Source organism: Theobroma cacao, chromosome 1, assembly GCF_053813885.1.
Source record: "Theobroma cacao isolate CCN51 chromosome 1, ASM5381388v1, whole genome shotgun sequence".
Lineage (NCBI taxonomy): Eukaryota > Viridiplantae > Streptophyta > Magnoliopsida > Malvales > Malvaceae > Theobroma > Theobroma cacao.
In genome coordinates, this window is record NC_142639.1 from 13,803,465 (window position 1) to 13,825,270 (window position 21,806).

Genomic DNA, 21,806 nt, shown 5'->3' on the forward strand with positions numbered 1-21,806 from the left:
ACTACAGTTGATTAAAAGGGAAGAAAATAGACTCATTTTTATTTCTTTGCCAGATTTAAGTGATAAGCTAAATTGGATTCAATATGAGCATAATCTATCAAAAAATTCCAATGGGATTAGCTGATTAGTTTAGGATTTGATTTGTTTATTTTAGGTTGATGTTGAACTTTAAACTACTTTTTTTTTTTTGTATTTATGTTACTTGTTATGTTTAATTAAATTGGTGTTTGAAAGAATTTGCCATTATCCATGTTATATTTATTTGAATTGTTATTTGTACTATTTGATTTGTTTCAAATAATATTTGTTTTTTTAATTGATATACTTGGATTTCTACTTATGTATTTTGATATTGTTAAACAGATGTTCTTTAATGAAGTCAAAGCATCAATACAAGTTGTAAAGAGAAGAAAAAGTGCAAAGTTTTATCAAAACATGTATGGAGGAGCTGCTATTGCAATTGTATATCACATGAAATACTTAATGAAACAAGGAAACAAATTCAATTATTTTGATGGATGGAACTGGGTACGTGAAACTTTACAAACTCCAGGTGAAAGTTATAGAATGTTTAGAATGGAATCACATGCTGTATTGCAACTTACAGATATATTGATAAATAAAGGATGGTTAAATCCATCTAAAGACATGACAGCATTAGAGGTGGTTGCTATGTTTCTTTGGACGTGTGCACAAAGCGAAACAAATCGTAATGTCCAAAATAAATTTGGAAAATCGGGAGAGACTGTAAGTAGGAAGTTTGGTGAAGTGTTAGATAGTTTATGTTTACTGGCCAATGAAATCGTCAAGGCTTCAGATTTTCAATTGGCAGAAGTTCCATCCAAAATTAAAAATGATCGTAGATATTGGCCGTATTTTCAAGGGTGCATTGGTGCTATAGATGGATCACATGTTCCTACTATTCCTCCTGCAAATGATCAAATTCGTTTTATTGGTCGAAAGGGATATCCAACACGTAATGTCATGTTAGTGTGTAATTTTGACATGCTATTTACTTTGTGGTTGTTGGTTGGCCTGGCACTACACATGACACCCGTATCTTTTCAACTATGCTTGAAGAAATGAAAAACGTGTTCCCTCACCCTCCAGAAGGTACAACTTATAATTTTTATTACATAAAGTTTGACATTCTATATATTTTTCTTTTGAATTTTTACAATGAACTAATACTTAAAGCTTTAACTTTTTTCTTAAGTAAATATTATGTAGTGGATGCTGGTTATCCTAATATGAAAGGGTATCTAGCACCTTATAAAAGTGAAAGATATCACATTCCTGATTTTAGAGATTACAGTCAGCCAGAAGGTGTAGAAGAAACATTCAACCATGCACATTCTTCGTTAAGAAATGTCATTGAACGAACAATTGGAGTTTGGAAGAATATGTGGCATATTCTACGTGATATGAAGCCATTTCCGTTGATAAACTAGGAAAAGATTATTGTTGCAACAACGACACTTCATAACTACATTAGACAGTGTGGTGTTATAGATGAGGAGTTTGACAAATGTGATCGTAATCCCAATTATATTCCTGAAAGTCAAGAAGAAAAAAAGTAATGATAAAGAAATGAGTTCATATACTTCTAAAAGAGCATTAGATGATAATTACATGGGTAGAGTTCGCAACCAAATAGTGACTGCATTGATGAAAAATAGAAATCATTAATTTATGAGTTATTTATGAATTATGTGTTACGTATGAATTCTTTGTGAAACTCTTTTTTATGATTTATTATTAATTATAAACTTTATGTTATATAAAAATAATTTTATATTTTCAAAAATTTATTTTAAATTGATAAAAATAAAGTTAATTTTTTCTATTTTGAACAAAGAAGTTCATTATTAATAGAAAGTTATTTATTAAATACCCTTTATGGTAATTTTAATCAAAATTAGAGTTTATATAAATTTTTTTACCAAACAGCTTTAACTTAATTTTAAAAACTATTATTTTTCATAAGAGCTTTATAATAGCTTTTAAGGTAGAAAAAAGCCAGGCCAAATATGCTCTAAGGGAGGAGCTTTCTCTTGTCTTATTTTAAAAACATATTAATTTTTTAAAAAATACTCCGCTCTCAATCAATCTTTCTATGCGAATTACCATTCTTCAACGTAAATCACGATTTTCCTCTTTTTTACCTCTCTCTCCAAAACTACTAAAAAAACAAAAAATCCAACAACAGAATATCAAAATATAGAATTTTTTTATTCTTATAGAGATTAAGAGAAAAAATTCTAAAATTCAAAACTGCATTTAAATACTATTTAAAGGTTTTCTCTCTTTTTCACTACTCAAAAGGATTTTAATGTTACATACATTGTTTCCTCTTTTCTATTCTTTTTTCAGAATTTAAGCATCATGGTTCGATTGTTTGCTAGATCAATCAAAATCTAATACCCTTGCTATCATGCAAGTATGAAAATTGTTTTGTTTATTTATTTATTTCTTTGATTTTAACATCTGAAATTATATATAAACTTCAAGTATTACATTATAGCTTATTAGGTGATTGAAGATAACATAAATATTCTCTATGGTAATTTTAACTGAAATTAGAGCTTATATAATTTATTTTGTTAAACAGTTTACCAAATTGTTTTAGCCTAATTCTCTTCTAATTTTACAAAATTTGTTATTAAGGGAGCTGAATTAGTAGATAATCACCTTCAGCATTAGGTAGATAAAGTCACGCAATACCTACAAATAAGACACGTAATGCCAACAAACAAGTCACACAATGCTCAACAAATATTCAGTCACGTAATGCCAAATAAACAGGTTACGATTCCTATGACGCAATGCCTAACAAATATTCGCGCATCACTTATAAACTGATTGATTTCGCTACTCCCAACCAAATTTAACTTTCCAAACTCATATAATTTACCCATCAACTTTTGTGTTCTATGAATAACCCTAAATAAACCCAAGAACCCATAACAAATATCTTGATGTCATCTCTGCACTTGGGATCGTCAGAAAGTTGGATGACGATATAGACCTCGATGGCGTTGAAGAGTTAGACGACGAGATATATACCCTGATTAGACTTGGCAATTTTGAACACGACATGTTAACACGACACAAGAAGACACAAGTTAAACAGGTTTTGGGTTTAGTCTTAACGTGTTTCGTGTCTAATAGTGTCTAACACGACAAACACATTTACTTAATCGTGTTATCGTGTTTAAACATGTATACGTAACACATTTATTAACCTATTAAAAATTAATAGTTAAAAACTATTTTAACCTTATAAAAATAATTTCAAAAAATTATTTAAATAAGTTTTTTTAATTTTATAAAGGGTATAATGTAATTATACATACTTAATCCTAATTTTTAACTTTTGGTGATTATTTGATGTTATTATTATTTTTGTTTTATTATAATTATTTTTATAATTATAGATTTTAAATTTAAATAATAAAATAATATTTAATTGTAAATATTTTTATTTAATCGTGTTAAACGTGTTATTAATCATGTCGTGTTGTATATTGACACGTTTAATAAACGTGTTAATCGTATCGTGTTACACGTGTATTAAACGTATACATTTACGTGTTTTAAATTTAATATACGAATATTAAACGTGTCGTGTTCGTGTTTAGCCTTAACGTATTTCGTGTCTGACACATTTACGACACGTTAACATGAATTGTTAAGTCTAACTCCGATGGTGTTAGAGAGCTGGACGAAAAGATAGGTAAATCGAGATTTAATTTTAAAATTTTTATCTAAATGGCAAGAGAGGAGAAAAAAATCAGAACCACTTAATTTGACTTAAATAGTTTAAAGGGTATTCTTGTGAAATTTTATCAAAAATTATCTAAAAATAGTTAAAATTATACTAAGAGTCATTTCTGAAGTGATCTTATCACGAAGATCATTTTTCACAATTTTCTCTTATTTTTTTAGAATTTTAAGTTGTTTCGCTTGGGTTTTGGGGTGGGAGGGGGGGTGGGTTGCAAGGAAAAGCCTTTGAAAGGAGTGCAACTTTTTTCCACATAAATATTCTTAATTGTAAAAAGTAAATGTATATGCAGCATTTTGACTTTATTTTGGATCATCAAATTGTATTTTCCCTTTAAATCTATGTATCTAATTATGTAAATACATTCTTATTTTTTAACTGCATTCCATGCATATGCATTCTACGTACTAAGTTCATGCTCTCCACATGTATCATTCTCTTATTTGTTTAAATTTATTTGCCCTCCATTTATGGTACTTGAACAAAAAAGAAAATAAAAAATCTTCTTACTTTCTTAATACTTCTTTCAAATTATATTTCATAACAACAACTTCCATTTATTATAATTTGTAATTTAAAATATTTAATTTTTTATAATTTATTACAAATATTATTCAAATGTATTAAAATTTTAATATTATTATTTTATTTTCATTTTTTAAAATATTAAAATATTTATAATTTATTTAAAATATTAATAATTTATAATAAAACTTTATTTTAATTTTGTTTTACTTTTTCCCTAATTTTAATTTTAAAATATTAAAATATAATAATTTATAATTTATTTAAACTACCAATAATTTATTTTTAACTAAAATATTAATATAATTTTTTGAACTAACCATTAAAATGGAATCAATACGACGGAATATCCATCTCACTCTACCACTAGATCTACTTCGAAATCAACCCTTGCTGAGATCCAATGCTTCTTACGACCAGATCTAATTGTGGAGTTGATGCTTCTCATGACTAAATCTAGTAATGAAATGCTGGATTGGCCATCGTTATTGAAAGAAGTGATGAAAAATGACGACAATGGAGGAAATTTAAAGAAAGTATAGAAGCAAATGAGGTAGAGAACGAAATAAAAAAAAAAAGAAAATGAAAATATACATATAAAGATTAAATGTTTTAATAAATTATTAATTAAATAATATCTCAATTAACTACTGATCCTCATATTATTAATTTGTAGAGGTTTAAACATTTCCGTCACAAAAGGACCATTCATTCCAAGTACAGTCATTCTGATTAAAAAAGAAAAAAAACAATAATAGGGGAATGATACGACAACACCCGGACCATGAAGGCGCGTCCCAGAGTCTACTCTACTCTTATCCAACTTTCTTTTACGAACTCACAAAGAAATGTCTTTACCAAAAAGCCTAGTTATTCCCTTTCCAAGGTCTCTTTGCGTCACTATTGACTCCCCAACCAAAACCTGTAACACAACAATGTTATCTATAAGTATCCAATACGCGTAGGAGATGCATTCACATAGATGTTGATACCAACTCAAACTCCAAATTTCACCTAATTTGCAAAACACAGTCACAAGCTTTGCTTTTTCACATTCAATTCACAAATCAAATCAGTGCCTGCACGATCAAATATCTAACAGAAGGTTTACTTCTCAGACGTTAATGACTACTGTCACCACTTGGTTATACTTTCTCCTATACTCGGATAGCAACTCCCAAATTACTTCCATCCCAATACCAAAACTAATCTTATATTTCAATAATTCATCACTGGTCTAACATGCAACAGAAAAAGATATCGTCTTGTTATTCTAAGCTCATAGAAAGAAAAACATTCCTAGCATCAAACAAAGAATGCAATATGCTCACAACTTATGTAACTTACAGCTTTAACACCAGCTTCTTGTACATAAGCAACATGATCTGGAGTAAACAGCCCAGATTCCCCTACGACCTGATGTATGAAAGTTAACAATAAATTATTTAAACAATTTATGGTATGTATAAATTGGACAGAAATGCACTAACTTTATCTTCTAATGCACAGAAATGTATATGGAGAAGTCTCGCTTACTATTATATCTTTCTGATGGACCATTTCGCCACGCTCTCCTTCAAGAAGCTTCTTTGTGTTACTGATATCTAGCTCAAATGTCTCTGAAGACAAGCATAGGTAGGGCAAGGTTATTGATGCCTAATACACTGTGATTACAGACTATATGGTAGGGCAAGGTGTCAAGTTCGCAGTATGTTCTGGTCAGTGCTCTTCGTTTGGAAAACAATATGATAATAAACTGTATTAGAATTTATTTTGGCCTTTGGGGTGGTTAGTGACTGCAAGAATCAAGCAACTTGGAACCCTCTCTTCACTACATCACACATTTTGACTGACTATTGGAGATATTATCCAATATATATTCTAAGGAAAAAAAAACTTTTTTTGAGAGAGTGGTGAAATAATTTAAATTTTAGATTATGAACTCATTTCCCCAGAGCCAAGTGCTAGTAAGCCAGTTTTCACAGTATAGTGAACACCTTAATTGAATACTCCTGATCCAGAACAAGGTTCTTGGGAGTAGGGGAGAATCAGTTAAAACACTGTCCACATTCTCAGACAAGTCATAGAAGTAGACAACAACATCAAAGAAACAAATTTAAACTAAGAGGATCGGACGGTTCATGAGGCAACTCAATGAGCAACTGCTAAAACTTAAAAAACCTTACTGAGGTTACGATTATTGATGCCAATAAGTTCAATCCCTTCGATACCAAGAACGCGATCCATTTCCCTCTCATCGTGCACCTAAAAGAAACCAATGCAAGCAACAATAAAGCATATGAATATTGGAAAGAAATACACATGAAAATTTAATAATTCTGAATGTTAGAAGCTTTTTATTAAACCAAGGATTCGATGATATAACTCTTAACAGTCTCAAATGTGATTTGCCAATTGATCCAAAAAAAAAAAAAAAACTGCCTCAATAATCATGGAAGTAAAATAAGTTTCATAAATCCAAAAAGCACCTCAACCAATTAAAAAGTATGAGATCAATAATAATAACAATGAAAGCTCTGGTCTAACCTCTACAAGCGCTGCCAAACCAAGCATCTTGCAGATTTCAACCATGTATCTGATTTCATGATCAGGCAAAACAGCAGCAATTAAAAGTATTGCATCTGCTCCCTTAATTCGAGCATAATATATCTGCCATGCATCTATCACAAATTCTTTGCAAAGTAGAGGGCACTGCATTCATTATGAGAGCAAAATTAATCCGTATATAAGAATAAAACAAGACAAGATTAGAGATTAACAAACAACTAGTAAAACAGACCTTTACTCCAGCACTCCTTATTGCCTCCAAATTTTCAAAGCTTCCCTAAATTGAAGAGGGGAAAAAAAAAAAGCAAGTCAGAGGAATAATATACCAATTAAGCAATTAAACACAGAATCTTCAAAAACAAAAATGAAAAAATTACTGTGTTTACCTTAAAAAACTTTTCATCAGTCAAAACACTAAGGCATGCGGCTCCACCCTTCTGATATGCCCTAGCAATCTCAACCTATCATGGAAAACATCTATATGTGTTACAAGTCACTCAACAATAAAAGAATATAATGATAACTAAATATGATACGGGACTAAGTTCACTCTTTCCTGAAGGTTTTGCCCAGATAGAAGCTTAAGAATAGAATAAATCCTCATTTTTTTAGAGTATCTACACTCTTTCACATTCAAGACTGAAATGTAAAATGCAAAATCATATTTAGTTGAAAATTAAGCAAATAACTAAAATGAAACGTAGGCATTTTGTTATTCAAAAAAGAGCATTTTCAATTTTTCATTCTTCAAAAATATAAGCCGCTTTGGTATCAAAATACACTTTTTACTTGCTCCTTCCAGAGCAAAAGAGCAGACAATTAATAAAAGAAATAACCCAAATGAAGCTAACTTTTTAAAGCTTATACTAGGATAATTTCCTTTTTATCATTAGTACAAAATAATTGCTCCCTCCATCCAATAAACACTGTCTTGCATACCTTTAGTTCCCAAAATTAATCTCTCATTTAAAAATCATAAAAACAAAAAAATCATTATTACTTTTCCTTATTACCCTGAACTACTTAACTTAAAATTTGTTAAACTTTGTGCCAATTCATAATCAGACACAATATTATAGGGCAGAGGGAGTAAAAAGGAGCCACAATTAAAATTAAAAAACAAGCATCCCTTACTGGATCAAAATCCTCTCTGAGAATTCCTCTGGTAGGCGAAGCCTTCTTAACTTCAGCAATCAAACCAGGCAACCCAGTCCGTGAATGCGCCGCCTTAAGAGCTCCGACGAAGTCTCTAGTGGGAGCTGCATTCTCGATAAACTTCTCCAATGAAGCCAGAGGCTTCTTCTCTTTCATCTGCCAAACCCCAGAATCATTAGCAGCTTTCGACCCACAAAACAAGAAAAAGAGCAAAAGCGAATAAATGAAATTATAATAAAATTTGTAAAATTACTTGGGAAACTTCCACGTCTTTTTGCCAAATGATTTCTTCGAGAGTATTGCGAGGAGTTTTATCCTCGTTTTCTAAACCGATCTCGAAGGGGCCCACGTAATGCGACGGCGGACCCGTAGGTTGTCTTCGCCTTATTCTTATGCCTTGACTCGCAGCGACTTCGTTTTGTAACATTCCAATTACCCATTCCTTCAGTTTCAACGCATCTGCCTCCTCTCCCCTTTTCGGGGGTTTGACCTCCGACTACATAAAAACCAAATAAAAAAGATCAACTAAAATACAAAATATAATGGCCATATTTAGATTCTTACTACTACTACTATTATGAACCAACCTGTTGGGCTCGGATGCCCGGAAAATTGAAGCGGCGGATGAAGAAATTAGGACGGTGATTGAAGGAAGGAACTGATTGAAACGAAATTCCAGCAATCGCTATCAGGAAAACCAATACCAACATTTTTGCAATTGAAAAGCAACAAGGGGGTTGTGCAATTGATTAGGTTTGGCTGTGTTTCAATGACCTCATATATGCTGAGAAGGATATGAAAAGAGGACAAGGCGAGGCAGTGAACAGATGCAAGCGGCGCAATGAAAGGGCATCTTTAGTGAAGCGGACTCCTGGGAAGTAGGGATTTCGAAATGGTACATGGAGATGTGTGGTTGTCGTGGCTGAGTAATTGGTCAGAGGATAACGATGATTTCCCCAAGATTTATTTCCTTTTTTTTTTGGTAAAATTTTATTTATTTCCTATTTTGATTTATTAGTGTTATTCTTTACCTTGTACGTATCATTTATTACTTTTGTTTTTGGTAAATATTTTTTTATTTCCTTTTTTCTTTTTTTTGAAAATTAAAGAGGAATTTCATTAAACGAGGAGGGAAGAAGTTTTTTCCCCCTCTACTCAAAGACAAATGTCATCCTTATCTACATAGCACCGACGTACTGGTTGGTATACTCACATCCAGATCAGTATACCTTCTCCATATCTCGTCCTTTGATTTCGTCCTGAACAGATACGAGAAAGAGACCAAAAGAAACTGTGATTCCTACCCATTTACAAAGCTGACCCCAACTGAAAAACGTACATCCATAAACCAAATCATTTCTCCCTATGCAGAACATCCCATTTCTCATAACAAATCTAACAGCGTCGTATTGTCCTGCATCCCACAAGGAAACAGAGGAAGATCCAGACATTAAACAGCACAACTTAATTAAAAACCCGCAGCATGTCTGATTGGAGTTGAACTCCCTCTTTTGCAAGACTGTCAGTCCTCTGGTTTGCCTCACGTTTGATGTGATGAATCTCCCAATCTCCTAGCTTCTCTTTCATCCTCTCAATCTGTATCAACCTTTTACGCATCCTCCAAGGCGCTTCAACCGGTGACTGAATCCATTTAACCCGAATCACTTTCAATAGCAAGTTTGTGATCATCATTCGAGCTTGAAACCGCGAATATCATCATTGCTTCCTTCACTGCTCTAACCTCTGCCAAGTTTGAATCAGCAATGCCAATGGATTTTGCAAAGATAATCATCGATTCTCCTTTAAAAATAAATATTGTTAACTTTTTTTAATTAAAAAATTAAATTCGAAACCTATTGTTTTAGATAAGAATCATACATTAATTAACAAGTCAAATATCCGAATATATATTTCGTGTAAACTTGTTTTAATTTGTTCTTAATAATGATCTCAAGCTATACAATGAGAGATTTTTTTTTCTTGTTTCCTAAATTTCAATCATTTGTCGACACATCTCCAACATTACCACTCCTATGATATAATACAAGCCAAAAACAAAGGTGATCAAACCTGTTGGGTTGAGGACCAAGCTTTCATGCACCATTGGGCACGCATGGTGGAGTTCATAAATCACACATTTAGATCAATCAATGCCTGTATATGCAAGCAACATTACAAGCAACGTTTGCAGATAATGTAAGTAACTTAAAAAAGAGTTGCTTCTTTATAGGGATTCATGTCAGAACATTACATTGTTACATTGAACGGGACAGAATTTCTGTAAGTTGCCTTGCCTCACTTTAACTCCCTAGGTTTGAGTTTACAGCAGAACTCCACCAGACATAAACTAACTCTGTTCATCCCCAAAACCAAGAACAGGCCGCATGAAGGAAACCTTTATTTAAAAATGTTTTGCAATCCATCGAAGATCCTTAAAGCTCTCAGTTCACCACTCCTCATATCCCTCAATCTCCTCCTCAGTATCTGGAACCGTTTACATAAGCAGAATGAAGCAGATGCATCAGGTCAGGAAGCAAGATATAAATTATTTAGCAGCAGTATATGCTCCTAACTTCATGGTATAAATTCCTTATTTTCATGAAACAATATGCCCAGTACCTAGAACATGCAACATCTAACATTTTGCACTGATGAATCCTTGGCATACTCAAGACCTTAATTCAGTGAACATAAGTGGTGGGATTTGATAGACAGAATATGAAGTACTTCAATTCTAAAGCAACCAAAAAATGAGTACTTCACTCAATAACAACGGAAAAACACTGTGCCTAAGCAGATTACTAACTCAAAACTCAGCATCCAATCGAGGGAGCTCAAACAACAGATTGTAAGTGATATGTTATGAAACAAGTATCAACAGAGATGTGCTAAATAACTTAAAAGAAATTTGAAAAATCAAAGGAGGTTTAGTCTTACATGTTGAGCACGAAATAGTATTCTCTGCTCACTTGTACATAAATCTACTGCTAGCTGTTTCAGAAACACTCCTCGGTTTAGTTGCTTTGGAGATGTCACATCCAAATCCATGGAGCCACTTGCCTATAAAAGAAATTACCAAGAATTGCACACTGAATATGAGGTATTTAAGACGAGCCCTATCTATATCAAATTAACCCTTTTTCATTTTTATGGTAATTTCAATCTAAGTAAAGTTTTCCAAGTTCTGAAAAAATGATATTTCTCTCACCTGCAAGAATTTGGAGTATTTTGATATGCTTGACTCGCAACTGTCAAGAATAAATTGTAGTGCTTTTTCTTCAATTTCAGGGTATCTTAAGTCCTTCTTGGTTGTAGATTTATTTGATGCTGCGGCAGCCATCTGGAGAAGCAACCATTAGGAGTTCAATAATCAAAATTTATTCCATGATTTAGAGGATAGAGTTCTCATACCTCTTCAAACTGTGGGCTCATGCTTGGAGGGCTGACTGCCAGGTTAGCATATGCCATTAACTCCAGTGGCCAACCAGTGATTTGTATAGGATAACACTGAGAACTGCCAGAAAGGTTCACAGATTTGAAATGAGAAATTAAAATGTAAAAAAACTAAATATAGATAACAGAGGAAGCACAAATGATAAACAATGTCCGAGAACTAAGCTTCTTCAGAAGATAAAAAGATACAATCATTACCACAGATATTTAATCATTTAGCTAAGAAATGGAATAAATTTAACTCCCTAATGAATCAACCCCAAAAATCTAGGACTACTAAAACAAGATTAAATTAAAAAATGAGTAAAAAAACATTTATCCAGCTTACGCAGACAATCCATGCTTCCTTAAAGCTTCCAACTTCTCCTTATAACATTTGTCATATTTTTTAAGCGATAGAGGTAGCTCTACTGAATCACTACGATTTGTGCCCTCCTTTGGAACAAATCCATAAGATAACAACAGCTCTCCATTAGATTTTTTGCCATATGATATGAAAACCTGCATAAAATGATGGAAGCCATCTATAAGACATTTCAAACTTTGCCAACTGACATGATAATAGTGGTCCAAACTCCAAACTTTAAGGTTGTTCATGCTTACAACAGATTAGCACATTTATGATCATTAAGAAACTGATTTATAATATTTTACTTTAAAGGGTCAATCCTAGCTTCAAAATGTACCAAGCAAATATGGTGTTCAACTGTGAGAACAAAATTTATAAGTATCTTAACATACAGGAATGTATGTAAGGATACATATATAGTGTGCGTGTGTGCAGGCACTCCTGCACAAGTGCAAATTATAATATAAGTTATATATATATATGACGTACATTCTTGGAAGAAGTAGTAATCGTTTAAAGAAAATTATTAATGACAACCAAATAAATCTGAAATATTTTAGCAACTGGCTTTTTTGGAAGAAGTAGTAATCTTTTAAATAACAATATTAATGACAACAAAGATTGATATAAGTTATATGTATGATGAACATTTCTTGGAAGAAGTAGTAATCTTTTAAAGAAAATCATTAATGACGACCAAATAATAATTTAAGTTCTATGTATGATGTACATTGCTCTCCCTTCACATACATAGTCATATAAGAAAAGTAAACAAAAAATCTTTCAGCAACAACTTTATTATTGCTCTAATCTTCTATGATCCCTATGATCAAATAATATATATGTCAAAATCTCATTTACCTGCTCACCTGGCTGATAAGCCCGATCTGTTGCAAAGACAACCCCCTGTGATGATTTGTCATAATCCAAAAATGTTTCCACCTTAACCAGAAAAAGACAAGTGAAGGTACTAATTAGATTAATTATATATCTTGTATGCATCCTTTAAAAAAGAGAGACTTCTTTGTACCTCACAGCTATGGTTGAGCATATCTGCCCAAGGAACCAAGGCAACCTTTTCATCCATTGAAGGCAGCCTCACCTGTTTTTAACAGCAAAATGACAGTTTTAACTTTTCCATTCTTAGAAATCAACTATCCTCTCCTGCACTTTGTGTTAAACCTCTAAATTAAGCCCCAATTACAGAACATTTACAATGCAAAATTGCATGTAATAAAGTCACAGAGTTAGTGGTATCAAAGCAGACTTGAGAAGTACAGCATCATTTACCTCTTTCGTTAAATTTTAAGGCAGAGATATATAATTTCAAATAATTTATTCTAAAAAAAAATTCAAAGCCGTTTAGCATTGCTACTGGCATACGTAAACATTTTCCAGGTGACCTGGTCCAGGATTTAAAATTTGAGAATTTTAAGAAAAACACAAAAACATAAAATTAAGAACTTGCTCACTCTGATAACTGACTTAATTTCTAGACAGAATTGTGGGATCAATTAGTACTGCACAACAAATTATTTAATTTTTCAAAAAATGGAAAAGAACTTGTCCAAAAACCCAACTATGATTTGAATTGTTTAAGACAGTTGAGGTTAGCATCCATTATAACATTTCTAAGTTTAAGCTTACTTACCAATCGTGAGAAAAGAATGCCAAAGGACCATCTGAATGTCTCCATATTGAATACCTGCAAATCATTTATAATAGAAAATAAAGAAAAGAAGGCATTTTCCATGATCTAACAGCCACATGATGTAAGCACAATCTTGGAAATTCAGATGAAATGCATTGGGGTAGAATGCCAACACCCCCCCTGTTGAATCTAAAATCAAAATCTAAGGAATGAGGATATTTGCAAGAAAGGTTGGCAGTACAACATACAAATTAATTTCCATTACTGAAAACATATATTTCCATTAGTAATTTAGCTCGAGGAGAAAAGTTTGGATAACAAAAAAGTGATATTTCCTTGCTAATTGAACTTAAAAGAAAAGCTATCATTTGCCAAGAAGCTATATGTAAAGATGTTCCATGTGCCTTATTAGAGAAATTGATAACTTTATGATATAGAATTATTTGAGCTTAATTTTAATAGCAATTTAAACTAGTTTTTGTAGTAATACATAAAAATTAATAAATTTTATTTAATTATTTTAAATTAATTAATTTCGGTGAGTCAATCTAATCTTAATTAATTTTATGCTTAAATTGGTGTTAATGAGATTAAGATAGATTGTTATTGATTTATTTGTGCTTTTGTTTGATGAAAGAAGAATTTTAGTGAAAAAAGAAGAGCAATTTCAAGATGTAAACTTTCACTGCATATGTTTCGGTATTTCAGCCATAACTCTCTCTACAAAGCTTCAAATGAAGCGATTTTTGAACCATTGAAAAGATAAGAGAAAAAGCTACAACTTTCATGGTTACTACTTTGCCCAGTTGGGCTTGAAATGTAGTCAAAAATCTTATCGAAATTAACACACTGCAACAGTCCTAGAACAATTACGATTTCTGTTAATTAATTGGGTAAGATTACGACTCACGTAGTCTGATGAGGAAATCTTGATTGGAATTGACTTCTCTTTTCACCCAATTTGGCCTAATTTTAAAACCCTATAAAAACAACTTTTCGAAGGACTTTTAAAAAAAGAGAAAAGAGAAACACCAGATTGACAGCTGAGTGTCAAGGCACAAAGTTATTGAAATTAATCAGAATTTGAAAGATACAAGGAGATTTGGAGATCAAGAATACAATTCTTGAGTTTTTCTATCTTTTTGTTACTTTCTTATTTTTTCTTAGTTTGATTTGAATGTTTAAACTTTATTCAATGATGATATGTGATTGGATAAGGAATTAAATTATTAGTTTAAGATTATAATTGACCTCAATATGTAGTTTGAATTATTTATCTCTCTTTTATGTTTGATAGATTTAAATTGTTTATTTTATTTTGTTCTTAATACTTCTGATTGACTGATCACCAATCAGATTGAATCGAAAACCTATGTTGAGCTTTGACGAAAAAGATTAAAATAGACCTTAAATAGAATAGCATATTATCGAATACACTTAGTTGATTAGATGGTTTGATTTGCATATAAAGTAGACGTACACTTATAAGCCATACGTAGCTAAAATTAAAGCACAAACTTAATGAATCTTTCTTCAATATAATTTGCATAGATATATAGGTGACGTTTGGTCATTTATAATACAATGTGATTACAAGTAATATGATTGCAAATAATGTGATTTCAAGAAAAATAATATTACAGAGTTTAGTATACAAACAAAATAATGATTAAAATGCATAAAAGATAACATTGCAATGTTTGATTTACAAGTACTTTGCTGGGAATGTAACATTAACTTTCGAAATTATCCCTATTTATTAAAATAAAAGTTTAATATACATGTATTTTTTATTGTTAATTTTTATATAATGCCATCTTTTAAATATATTTTTAATGTCATATATTTTATTTTTATTTTATATTATAATATTATATATTTTATTTTTATTTCTTTAAGATAATTTTTGCATTATATATTTATTTTAATTTCTTTTAACTATATTATGTAAATTTTAATTTCTTATATTTTATTTTATTTTAATTTTTAATTTTTATATTATATATTATATATTTAATTTTAATATTTTTTTATTTTAATTATAACATTACAAAATGTTTTTAACAAAGTAATAAAATTGAGAGATAAAAATATCTTTAATAACATTGTAAAGTGCAATGTAATGTAATTATATTGCAATCTTACATTACAGTGGTCTGTTGCAAAATAAACACTGTAATATAATTTAATTGGACACATTGCAGGGAATGTGCTCACTTATCTCATACCAAACGCAACCAAGTAAATTAGTTGAAAGAGATATTTTTATGAGAAAATCGATCGATACTTGTAAATATTTTAAGACTCTAGGTTAGCAACTTAACCCAGTAAACTAAGTTAAGAGAGAGACAATATCCAAATGAAGTATTAAAAGATATCATATTCTTAGGTTTGATAATCACTAGAAATAATTTTTTTGATATATTAGTTTTAATTATTAGTTTATTATTTTTAATTTTTTTTAATTTTAATTATTTAGATGAAATTAAGATGTATTAATTTTAGTAGTTAATAATAAAGATTAATTCAATTTTCTATGGGATCGACACTTTACTCATCTCTATATTATCTTTGTGATACGTATACTTATATGGATAAAAAATTGAACAGCAGAAACTTCATAGAATGGTAGCATCATATGAATGCTTCAAGTAGCAGAAATGTAGGTGTGCACTATAGAACAAGTACCTCTTCAGGGAATAAATCAGGATACTTGGAAAATATCCTGAGTCTTAAATCATTGTATCTGCATGAAACATGAAAGAAAATGATCAGAAGCAAATTAGAACATTGTATACTAAGGAATAAGTCAGCAGTAATATGAGCATATAAACCAATAACCAAATATGAAACAAGAGCAACCGGTAGGGAGCCATACGTTCCAATGACATTAGTAACTCTTTCAATCGCCCGCTGCCTAATCTGCGAAGCTTCTAGATACCTGTCTAGTTCTGCACGTGTCCTGAAACGATACAGAGAGACTGTAGAGGGAAAAACTGAGAGTAGACCCTTTCTGTAGCAAGGTAAAACTCTTGAGAGCTCTACCATGTGAACAAGTACAGAAGAAAAAACAACTCACCAGTACAAGAGTGAATAAGGCTGTCGGGGTAGGGCGGATATGTAATTGCTCCATCTTGAAGATTTACTGGAACTTGCTTCACTAATAAGATAGGTTGCTATAAGTGGCCAATCTGGAACAGAGTACTGTTTTAATACTTGACCAGCCTCTGGGGAACTCCACTCCTGTGCATACAAAAATCACAGCAGCGCAGCCCTTATTAACTAAAATTAAAGACAGAATTATAATGTTCAAACCAATTAACGTCTTTAATACTGGGCATATTTCAAAGCATGTATCTGATTGCATATTTAACTCAAAACTACCAAACCCAGATATAATAACATTGAAAACTGATCACAGAAAAAGGAATTGCTAATAACTTACTGAATCTGCAGTGATGAAAAGCGAGGGAGGCACAAAGAGAAGCTTCTCCCCCTTCCTGATATTCTTCAAAGCAACCAATCCTCTCTCCCCTATGTCCACTTTGTCTATAGCCATCTTCTGTGGAGGCAAGCCTGAATCTGACAACCATTTTTGAAGATCCTCAGCGTTCTCCAAGGAATCAATATCGCAGCCCCAAGGGACTTCCTGTGTCGTATTCGACGACGTCGTCCTGGTTTCGCTTGTGGAAACTGAGCATTGAACTACTGAGCGTTCTTTCTTGAAACTAAGCGAAGGGAAGGTGTGACTGTGAGAGTGACGTAGCTTGTGGTGGAGTTGTGGAGAGAACGTTGGGAGGAGGGTAGCGTGGAAGATCCTAGAAGCTTCGGCCATGGGTGGTGGGAACTCAGAAGGGGGCAACCCTATCTGACAAAATGGAAGGTGAAGATAGGAAGAGAATCCCAAGCGAGAGGCTCTGATTGTGCTTTAGTCGCTTTGACAGCTACAAATTTTTGCGCGGTTGTAACTCTTTGGCAACGACAACGTTTCGTTCCTTCTAGCTAAACACTATAGTGTAAAGCGCAACGTTTTTGATCCACTTGTCTTTTTTCAAGCCGCACCTGACTGCAAGCAGGCAGCAATTTCCTTCTTGCTCATGCTTTATACCTTCGGATTTGGAAATATCTAAGCTCACTTTTTTAAGGCTCGTAAGAAAGAACGAATCCTCCTTCAGTTTTATGTAAAATCCTCAAAAACAGAAAAAAAAAATTCTTGTCTTTTCAAAATGTTGGCAAGCACCAATCTCATCTGTTGCAACTTCTCCCACTTGCCTCAAGACTCAACAAAGCTCAAAACTTCAATCCAAGCTAGAAACCTTAGCCAACAAAGTCTTCTACTTCTCAAAAGAACCTCAGTATTCGTTAAACCCCACAGTCGTCAGGCCTTAACTTTTCCATTTCATAGAAAGGGTGTTCTTCAAATATGTCGAAGTACCTTAAACACCCAGAATTCAGAGGAAGAAACAAGTCAGGATAAAGGGTCTTCAGTTGATAATGGTAAAGAAGGAAGGGATTGGACAACCTCGATTTTGCTTTTTGTGTTGTATGGTGCTCTTATGTACTATGTTTTCAATCTCACACCTGACCAGACCCCGGTATTTTCTAATCCAACTTTGCTTTGGTTTTTTTAATTTTCTTTTTCTGTAAATGCCTTGTTGGTTTTTTTTTTTTTTGTTGGTTAGTTTGATTTGAAATTAAGATGGAATTTGCTATTGTAGCTTTTATTGCCCATGATAGCTTACGTTTTCTTGGATGCTTTAGTATTCTATTTATGTACTGCTTTTCTCTTTCCTGCTGTGATTATTTTTTCGTAAATGTTTTCTTAACTGAAATATTAGAGCTAAAGTTTGGTTTATTCTGTAATATCGACAAGAGAGTTTACAGGCACTACCGGTATATAATATCCGATTAGGCCAATCTCTATTTCTCTATGCTGGAGTTTGTTCAAAATGATTTTGTACTCTTCTTTGCGTTAACACACACATGCACACGAAAATAAATGACAACTTATTATAACTACAGTCTTCAATGCCAAGTTTCTTTAAAAGTACACATTGCTTTTCAGATTGGAGGTTGTTAGTGCTTATTATAACTTATTATTACATGTATTTCATGAGGGTAAACTATATATTTAAAGGAGAAGGTATGCATCATAAGGATATGATGATGTGATATCGTTCATATTCTCCCAATTATGCTGAATGCAATGAGTTTACAGAATTAGAAATTCTTAAAGTAATCAATTTATCATCTCAATTTAATGCTTACATGGACTATGAACTCTTTGCAGTCAAGAGACATGTATTTTTTTAAAAAGCTCCTGAATTTGAAGGGAGATGATGGCTTTAGGATGAATGAGGTTCTTGTCTCCCTATGGTATATTATGGGATTGTGGCCTTTGTTGTATAGCATGCTACTGCTTCCAACAGGCAGAAGGTATCTTCCACTTCTCTTACTAAGTTCTTTATACTATTTTCTGAACCTCTGATCCTCGTTATGTACTCCTTCCCCACCCCCTCTCTCTCTCTTCATATGAAAGGCAAAGATTATTGAAATGGATGATAATCAATTTTACCTTCTTGCAAGCACCTAAGCATTTGGCTTATTGGTTGGTACATGATTTCCCTGCTTTAAGAGCAAGGTTTGAATCCCCTTCCCCAATTTCAAAAATAAAAAGAAAAAAAAATTTACCTTCTTGCAACAGCCATGAGGAAATTGGTAGGAAGATTTCGATTTAGTTTTGTTGGGTATGTCTTCTCTGCAGCAATGATCAGGACTCAGGACAAAGGGAAATTGCAAGCTGCTGTAGAAACCCTCTAATGATTAGTACTAGAATTTCAATAAGACCAACTTACTGGGTTCTTGTAGCTTTGACTCAAGAAACTATAAGTAAGCCAATGCTTCTAGGAATCGTTGAAGTTTTAAATATTTTGATTGTGATTAATAGAAATCTGATAAGACTAGAAGTCTATCTGTAATGGATGACTGCATGACCCCATAGCATCTATGACATTCATATTATGGTGCTTGTAATGAGGGGAAATGTTCAGTTGCCACAGGAACCTTCTAAAAGTTCCTCTTAAAGTAGAGCAGCCTAATGCACAAGGCTCCCACATTGTGGGGTCTGCAAATGTCAGATGTACATGGCCTTGCCCCTTTTTTCCCCAAAGAGGCTTACTGAGACTTGAATCCATGACCTTTAGGTCACAATGGAGCAATCTTATGATTTGTCAAACTCAACTCTTTAGTTAGAGTTAATTAATTCAATCATTCTAATTTAAGTTATTATTATATCTGCAGCTCAAGAAACAGCATTCCCGCCTGGCCATTTCTAGTACTTTCATGCTTTGGTGGTGCATATGCTCTTTTACCCTATTTTGTTCTATGGAGCCCACCACCACCACCTGTTGAAGAAAATGAGCTCAAAAAATGGCCTTTGAATTTTCTAGAATCAAAATTAACTGCTGGGGTAAGTATTTCTATTTCTCCTTCTGCACAACCTTTTCTTATTTCCCTTTGTTCAAACTTCTTTAAACTGCTGAACACTGACAAGAGGATAATGTTATTTATAAGACTGACATGACCACATCAATATTGATTTCAAACTGAAACTATAATGTATAACCAAGTGGCTCGTTTCTTTAAAATATTCCAGTGAATCCTAATATCTTGTAGGCATGTATGAAACCTTTTATTCTCTAATCAGTATTTATTTCCAAACTTAAACTTTATGTACTGCATCAGCCATATAGAGGATTTTTGGTACTATTTCAAATATATCTTTGTAATTGATATGCCTTAGCATCTTATTAGTTCCTTGGATGGAAGCATAGCTCGACATTATTCAGTCTGTATCGGATTCAGTAAAAATCCAACTGGTGAAAGGTTTAACCTAGTAGTCTGTTTTCTGCTAATTGTACCATCACCATCAAGCTGATTAGTCAGTTATCAATTGATGACTGCTTTTGGGAAGAGTCAATATCATTTGAGGGTTAAAAGCAGAGAACCCTAAGGAACCCACAGGCCCCAAGCTTTTGGTTTCTTTTTGGTCTCTCCACCTTTACTTTTTTTTTTTCATAAAACAGAATACTAATCCACTATCCAAATTCATTCTAGTGGAATAAAGCAAGCTCTTTGTCATCCTTGAACACCTTTTCCTTTCATTGATAGTAGAAAATTTTGTGTGTTCCTGATAATTTTGTTTAATGCAAAATTTGAAAATTAACTTCATTATACATCAGATTTCACTTGGTGCAGGAATAGGTTTAATCATTTATGCTGGTTTAGCAAATGCTGATGTTTGGAGAGAGTTTTGCCAGTACTTCAGGGAAAGCAAATTTGTAAGATTGTCAATCTCTGAATACTCATCATTGTTAGTTTGTTGTTATAATCTCATGGAGCTTAAAGTATATTTATGTTGGGAGTCAAATCTCTATTTGCAGATTCACATCACAAGCCTTGATTTTGGTGTACTATCTGCCTTTGCTCCTTTTTGGGTTTATAATGATATGACTGCCCGTAAATGGTAAGACAATAGTGAGACTACTAAGCTCTTGCTTGAATGTAACCTTCAAAACCTCTATAAGAAGAGTTTATGAGGCGCGACATATTTGTTATGGTAATTCTTTTCGTATTTGCAGGTATGACAAAGGTTTTTGGCTTCTTCCCTTATCATTGGTGCCATTCTTAGGACCTGCTTTATATCTTGTCTTACGGCCATCACTATCAGAATTGCCTGTTACAGTCAGCCCCACTTCATCTGAGCAGAAGTAGAATTTCAGCGTTTTTCTTCCATTGAATATACACTGACCACAGGAAGGGGAAAGCTCACAGTGAAGATTGAATCAGATCATGAATACTAGCTTCTTGCTGAGAGATGTAATCATGGAAGAGAGTTTATTCCCCTTGCAGATGCATCAGAAAATCATCACCACATAAAGCTTCCCACCCATTCTTTTACTTCCAGCAGTGAGATTTAGCTCATGTATGGTGTACTGATGTTTTGACTTTTGAGGAGGAATTTTGGTTTTTTTATTTCTTCTTTCCTTCAGGCAAGCTATAAGAACTTGTTTGATTTGCTATGAAGCAACCTAACAACTGAATTCTGATGAATTCATTATGAAGATGGTCGTATGAAGATGGGTGCAATCCGAAGGTATATACGGAAAAAAAATTAAAAGCGCTAATATCTAAACTCATAAGATGTCTTGATGTTTGCTCAGTCCCATTGTCTTATAATGAAGAAACAGATGAATAGATAAACCATTACGTGATCAATTGCCTGCTCTAAGTATGCATCAATCAGTCAAATTCTTTAACTT

The 21,806-nt window shown here is 32.6% G+C and overlaps 3 protein-coding genes across 3 annotated transcripts; 1 reads left to right on the forward strand and 2 right to left on the reverse strand.

Moving 5' to 3' along the window:
• Positions 1-4,900: 4,900 nt before the first annotated feature.
• On the reverse strand, positions 4,901-8,979 carry LOC18612499 (indole-3-glycerol phosphate synthase, chloroplastic-like). The gene is made up of 10 exons (XM_018122628.2): positions 8,620-8,979; positions 8,286-8,528; positions 8,012-8,188; positions 7,264-7,338; positions 7,110-7,154; positions 6,857-7,021; positions 6,496-6,574; positions 5,846-5,928; positions 5,657-5,725; positions 4,901-5,231 (listed from the first exon to the last, which is right to left on the reverse strand). Exons 1-10 carry the CDS (start codon positions 8,740-8,742, stop codon positions 5,148-5,150), a joined length of 1,143 nt encoding a protein of 380 aa, XP_017978117.2. The 5' UTR covers positions 8,743-8,979; the 3' UTR covers positions 4,901-5,147.
• A 1,254-nt stretch (positions 8,980-10,233) lies between these two features.
• On the reverse strand, positions 10,234-17,421 carry LOC18612503 (ribulose-1,5 bisphosphate carboxylase/oxygenase large subunit N-methyltransferase, chloroplastic-like). The gene is made up of 12 exons (XM_007049329.3): positions 16,931-17,421; positions 16,565-16,728; positions 16,364-16,447; positions 16,174-16,231; positions 13,486-13,539; positions 12,865-12,936; positions 12,696-12,776; positions 11,814-11,986; positions 11,444-11,546; positions 11,241-11,372; positions 10,970-11,092; positions 10,234-10,516 (listed from the first exon to the last, which is right to left on the reverse strand). The coding sequence occupies exons 1-12, from the start codon at positions 17,318-17,320 to the stop codon at positions 10,430-10,432; spliced, it is 1,521 nt and encodes a 506-aa protein (XP_007049391.2). The 5' UTR covers positions 17,321-17,421; the 3' UTR covers positions 10,234-10,429.
• A 128-nt stretch (positions 17,422-17,549) lies between these two features.
• LOC18612504 (uncharacterized) lies at positions 17,550-21,706 on the forward strand. The gene is made up of 6 exons (XM_018122634.2): positions 17,550-18,080; positions 18,776-18,921; positions 19,786-19,954; positions 20,727-20,825; positions 20,928-21,010; positions 21,126-21,706. Exons 1-6 carry the CDS (start codon positions 17,712-17,714, stop codon positions 21,256-21,258), a joined length of 999 nt encoding a protein of 332 aa, XP_017978123.2. The 5' UTR covers positions 17,550-17,711; the 3' UTR covers positions 21,259-21,706.
• The last annotated feature ends 100 nt before the right edge of the window (positions 21,707-21,806 follow it).